Below are 6,644 nucleotides of genomic sequence, written 5' to 3'. Positions count from 1 at the left end.
TCGTTCCCCTTCTCCTGCTGCTGCTGCTGCTGCAACACTTGTTGTCGTGCTGCTGTCGTGTCGGTGTCAACGTTGCGTATGAGCAACGTGAGGCTTAAGAGCTTGACTATTCACCACACGCACAGCACGATAACTTTGCTCGTTCGTGTGCGTATGGTGAGTACTGAAGTCACCTGTTGATTAGCAAAACTTGTTGCATACTTAGCGGGGCGCTCGAACAATGACGTCATTGCGACAAAAACTTTGATTTATGAGCACCCATTTTATATGATAAAGCAATAATGTTGATTATTTTTTTGGTCTCATCAACGAACAACAATTAACAAACGGGTGCGGCACATAAATTTGTAATGCAGCAATCATTAATTTTCAATATAAGCCAATAAAACTTGCCACTTGCAACTGACAGTAAACAGGCAATTAAACTTGGCCATAAAGTCAATTACGTGCGTTGCACACGCAATACGATCAGGCCAATTGACTTTATAAGCGGCCATAATGATATGCATTACTGAAACGCAACTTGTTGGCTAAACTTTGACTTAACTTCTCGAGCGCAGCATTTGCATCAATCTCAGGTTGAAATACCCTTAAAAAGTGCCATGCAACCCTTTGACTGTTCCAGCGTAAACTATAATTTCAGTTACTTTTCTAACTATTTAACTCGTAAACAACTAGTAACTTGGAATGAGAAACTAATCTAAGAGATATTTAATGATTGCCTTCCATAGTGGTCGACTACAGATACCCTGCAAGCAGATCTGAAGTAACCTAATACATATGTCTGTAAATAACATCCAAAATAACCTATTGAAATGTTTCTAAAGCCTTACAATCAAAAAGAAACGCTTTGATGGCTACGACCTCCAGATGGCGCTAGTGCTAATTAGCACGTTTTACACTGTTTATTGCATAACTTATGTGTTTATTACAAGATAGTCGCAAAAGGATAAGTGTAGAATCAGAACTTGGTCGAGTATCTTTATACCAAAGGTTACATCAGTATGCAACGCTATATCCATAATTTTCTAATTATAATAAGTTTTTCTTCCGTTGGAAAGAACGAGAATATTCAACATTAAGAGTAAACCATGATTTAATATACACTACATATTTTTACGCTAGCACTTATAGATTCTTAGATCGACCATTGATAACGACCGAAGTAAAGATATATAGATGATAGGGTATAACAAAGATCAAACTTGTAAAATAAATAAAATCAGATAACTTTATTTGCTTACGTGGCTCTTCTTCCAACATTTCGCAGTATATAAAAAATATGTTATTATTTTAACAAATGGTAAAGCTGCAGTTGAAATATCAACGTATATTTACATTGAACTAACTTTTGGCCAACAAATAGAATTATTTGAGAGTTTGATTCACTGATAAAAAGAGATTTAGGTAGATGTGTGTGTGTTTGAATTGCTCCTGAAGTTTTATGGCCTTGCCAATCAATATTAGTCAGTGCGAATTAGCGTCTGGCTGTTTGCAACCTACACAGCAACAAATTCCACTTTATTTATGATTACGATGCCACTACTATTATATACACTATAGATACATAGAGATGGAAAATTTATGAATGATGAGTAGCTGTAATAGATAGATGTCTAGTTTATTTATTAGGCAGTGCACAAACTAGCACAGCTGTATCGATATACACAGGAATAAGTGTTACAAGTTTATAAGTCAATGGCAAGAGATATTCGTACTTAGATACATCTATACATTTACAAAATTCAAATACAGTTTGCAGTTTACAATTCATGTTTACGGATGATTTCAGTTAATTACACGAACAACTTTCATAGCAGGCCAAGGAAACGTAAAGTGCTTTTCTATTTTCGTGTTTTATTTAATTATTCGGATTATCAAAAGCTGGAGCCGAACCTGGAGCCAAAAAAATTATTGAAAATTGTCTTTTACTTCTGTTTTAGTTGGCTTTGTTTTTAGTTTTGTGTTGACTTAGAAACAACTGACGGCATTGAAATAACAGCGCCAATACATGCGACCACCTCCATTGACAACGTGATGGACGCGCCTGCCACCAGGACCAGCTCCAGCTGCAGCCGTTGATCCGGGCGTCGAAGTTGCCGCCTCCATGTTACCCAGCACAGTAGTGCCAACGCCGCCGGCTCTTCTCTGAAAGCTCTTTGCCATTAACTGAAATTTTCTTACACATTTGTCCGATGCTAATTGATTTGTTCTTTAATTGCATATTTAGGTTTCAATATCCAACTTACTGTTTCGCCAGTCGCGCGATTTATTTGATTTAAATCTTTAAAATCATAATCCAACAATCCAGCGCCTGGATCGTCATCGCTATACATATGAAAACTGTTGCTATTTGATGGAATACTGACACCTAAATTCAATATACAAAAATTAAATAAAATAAATTATTATTATCGCCATAAATTTAATAATTCATTTTTGAAGTTTACCTTCTTCTGACGGCTGCAGCTGCTCAATTCCATTCTTGTAGTCGATTGGCTTTAATTGTATCATGTTTTTATTGGCATAGAAGTCTCCAATGCGGTGACCTTCCCGTTCGTTCTCCAACGCATGATGCAGTGCAACCATTAGACGATCCAACAACAAAGCAGCTCGTTTTGGTACAACCATCTAGAATATGAAATGAGAAGTTAAAATTTGAAATTATTATAAGTGAGTGACTTCTAACTAAGATTATTTTTGAATTTTTTTTTATTGAGCTAAGCCTTATTAAATACTGATGGTAAGGGAACTATCCGGCCTTCGGCAAGACTATTCAGATGTGAATTGCTTTTAATTGATATAATTTAATTTCGGAAACACTTCACGGTTTGAATTTAGTTTGAGCTGGCAAATTTATATTTAATGAAGTTAAGAAATGATCATTATTACATACTAAGCATTAATGCAACTAGGATAAATTCTATTCAAAGCTTCAAAATAAAAATTAAATCTGGAATCTTATGCCTATTTTGAAATATACACAGAAAAGGCTAATAACTTATGATTTAAGCATGTACTTTTTAAATTTAGTTTCGTTCTAAAGTATGTATTAAGAATATTATTATTAAATTAATTAATTATCCGCATGTTGGATAAAATGGCAAAGACTCAACATTAACAATATCAATGCAGCCTAAATTTATCTAACTAACAGAATCGTGCATAAATCAAGTATTTTGTACGTGGTTTACTTCTGAGGTACCTCTGATGATTTAATCTTAGAGTCACATATTTTTTTTTTCAATTTCTGAAAGCTTTTATACAATTACGTAGGGTAAAACTACAAGTTGACTCTTGTAGTGATTTTCATCACGATCATTTGGTGCTATCTTCATTTGCCGTACATATGATAAGATATAACAATGTTGCCTTCTTTTACCTCTCCGGATTACTAGTTATTGCAGATATATCAACGCACTGTGATGGAATAATAAAAATATTTAAATGAAACATTTTTGGAGCTGCAATGCAATATGAAACATAATTTTAAAAGTTTTCCAAGCACAAAAAATGTAAAAAGATTCCATTTGATACATAAATAAATCCGAAATCTACCCAGAGTTCTAATACTTCACATCAAATACAAAAATAAAATATAAAAATTTGAAAACTTTATTGCTTAAATGGTATTGTGTATGAATTTGGATACACAAAAGTCGGCTGTCATAAATCCATTTTAAATCTGTGCAAAATTATTAATTATTAACATATTTGTTAAAAAAAATAATTTAAAAAGAATTGTTTGTCATTTATATTTTTCAATGTCTCCTTAAACCCTATATGCTTGGTAATTTGTCGTATAGAGGCAATTTCGTTTTTCATTATCACACTGGAGCAATGTGATTTTTAAACACTGTCGGTTAGTTCATTCGACTTATAAGTCAAAGGTGATTTATAAATAAAGCAGTTAGGAGAGTAGTTGAGATAGCAGGTGACTAATCGTTTCTGCTACTAAAAATAAGAGAGTCTATCATGTTATACTAAACTTTTTCGAGGTTTTGGCTGATATTGCATTTTTTATTTACGAATATTTTGAAAAAAGAAGCTTGCTCCATTTTTGGGCCGCAACTTGTCGCTTCACTTGTCGATTTTGTAAATTTTTAATTTAATTTCTTGACGTCACTCCTTAATGCTGCCACCTTTCACCAAAAATGAACTGCTTTAAAGCATTTTACAATTCAAAGTGATGCTTATACATTATAAGTCGAATGAATAATTGCAAATGCTTATGGAAGACTTTTGCAAACAGTTAACTTTATAAAATGGATAGCTACAAAACAGTTTAAGGAGGCTTTGAAAAACTGGCCCTTAAAATTGAATTTAATTTAAAGAAACAATTTTCACTATTGACTTGACTCATTTTTGGTACTTGGGACACCGACAATTGCTTTTTTTGTTCTTTTGGGTTTATTAAATTCAATTATTTTTAAAGTGTTAACAAATTGCATGAAATAAAAAATTAATGAATATATTTCTTTTATAAAGTGTGCCTTTCATTTATAATTTGGTTGAAATTGGCAATTAATTTACATCAGTCGACTTTTGTGTCATTGAAAATATGTTCAAAATATGATATGAAATATAAAAAACTTCTACATTTTCCAAATTTTCTGTTCAAATGCAACTATTTTAAAAATCTTTGAAGACTTGTGGTGTGTAAAATACTTTGAACAAAAAAAAAAAAAGATTTGGTCCGCCCCTTGCACATAGCTGCCTATAAACATAAGGGTCAAAGAATACAGATTACCTAGGGCGTAGGCAGCTTTGTATGAAAATCTTATGAGATTTTTAAAAGAATTGCTTTCGAAGAAACACTTTGAAAATTTCTGGGTTCCTTTTTTAAATTATATAAATTAATCAAGTGAAAAAATCAATATTAAAAATTCAATACAAGCTGCAATAAAAAAGTTAAATATATTGAAAACATAAAATATATCAAAATAAAATAGTACAGATGTTAGGTTTTAAAATGTACACAAATGTACTTTAGTACACTTATGTAAATGCGCTTTAAGCGCATATAAAATTTGTATAACATGGCGTATGCGCAATTTGAAGACGCCCACAGGAATATTTCATGGCTTGACATTTTCGCAAATAAAGCCAACATTATTTTATGTGTGACGTCAGCGGGGCAAGTTAGAGGGGAGGGTTAGAGTAGGAAGTGCAGAACAATATCAAAGTAAGGACCGTAGAACAAATTCACCTGCAGGGCAAGCAATCAAATGCAAAATATACAGTTTCAAAATTTGTAATGCTGTAAGATGATACGACTTTTGGGTTTGACCAAATGCCTACACAGGAATTGCTTTGCCAGTTCACCCCCTGACAGAGTCGCCGTCACCGTCGTTACCTTCACCCCCGAGGGGTGTCATTACTCACCGGGTACTCATCATAGCTCATGTCAGCGGCATCGTTAGGCGCACTAAAAATCTCCTCCGGCTGGCCAACGCTTGTCTCTGCAACGGTACGCTTTTCGCTCCTGGCTAACTCCTCCATCCTCTGGCTGTTCTCGCTCGTATCCTTGAGCAATGAATTGCCGCTGCGTCGCATCAATTGCCGACACATGTGCAGCTCGAAACTCTGCAGCAACACCAACAGCACAATTAACACACCAGGCAAATAGTTCGCTTTTCGACTGATGCCGATCCTCTCCAGCTGCTGGCGACGTATTCTCCGCTGTTTCTGATTTTCCAAGCGACGCTGCAACATGCTACTCTCTGTGGTGGGTAAGGTGGAAGGTGGAAGGCGGAAGTTGTGTTGCACCTTCTGGTTACTAATTAATGTCAATATTTCTAGCTGCAATTTTCACAGTTTTTCCGCTGACCGAGCACAGTTTGAAATTTCAACTGAAGCGTTGCCTTAATGTGCTGCCCGCTTTTATAGCAAGATTTCGTCAGCATCTCCATTCATTCCATTTATGATTTTTTTCTGCTCATTTTTTACAATAATGAAACATTACAAACGCTTGTTAATCGTCTACTTGAAATGGCGTTCAAAGACACGAGGGGTCAGCGGGGCAGTTGAAGCTGTGGGCAGGAGAAAGACGTCAACAGAGAAATGCTCTTTTCAGTCTTGTGATTTACGCTTTCCTATGTTTTGTTGTTGTTGTAATTATTGAACATAAAAATCCATGTTTGCCTGCAGCAAAGTTATTAACACACACACACCCACTCACACACATGAACTTACGGGTAGTTGTTGCAGCCCAATTGATACGCCTGTGCTTTCATCATTGGCAACTGCGTTTTTTCGTCCTAATGAGCAAAAGGCAAACGCCACAGGAAGTCCTTAACTTCTTGAGCGACAGCTAAAGGATTTGCATGTCTGATAACCGCCCCTTTTTGAATCGGTACTTAAAGCCATGTTGCATTTTTAAAAATAGCTTTCCAGTGGCTAAAAATACGTACATTATTTTAAAATAAAAAAAAAAACAAGTTTAAATCAAATACAAATCAAGAAACAAATCTTGATATTGAATCACATACATATCCTTCATTCCACACTGAACTCAGAGGACTCTGCGGGTAGGCTGTCAGCAAGTTCATTGGCCATAAACTCAGTCGATGCGTTTCTTGACCTCATAAAATCATTCCAATCACATACAAGTTTCTCAATTAACCCAACGTGTGGCATTTGCA

General features: G+C 35.0%; 1 protein-coding gene across 1 annotated transcript; it reads right to left on the bottom strand.

Moving 5' to 3' along the window:
* Positions 1–1,609: 1,609 nt before the first annotated feature.
* LOC117781270 lies at positions 1,610–5,715 on the bottom strand. The gene is made up of 4 exons (XM_034618023.1): positions 5,386–5,715; positions 2,462–2,631; positions 2,250–2,349; positions 1,610–2,169 (listed from the first exon to the last, which is right to left on the bottom strand). Exons 1-4 carry the CDS (start codon positions 5,713–5,715, stop codon positions 1,972–1,974), a joined length of 798 nt encoding a protein of 265 aa, XP_034473914.1. The 3' UTR covers positions 1,610–1,971.
* Between the last annotated feature and the right edge of the window lie 929 nt (positions 5,716–6,644).

Source organism: Drosophila innubila (genome assembly GCF_004354385.1).
Source record: "Drosophila innubila isolate TH190305 chromosome 2L unlocalized genomic scaffold, UK_Dinn_1.0 4_B_2L, whole genome shotgun sequence".
Lineage (NCBI taxonomy): Eukaryota > Metazoa > Arthropoda > Insecta > Diptera > Drosophilidae > Drosophila > Drosophila innubila.
The sequence above is the reverse complement of the archived record's forward strand: the minus strand, read 5'-3'. Positions and strand labels throughout refer to the sequence as shown.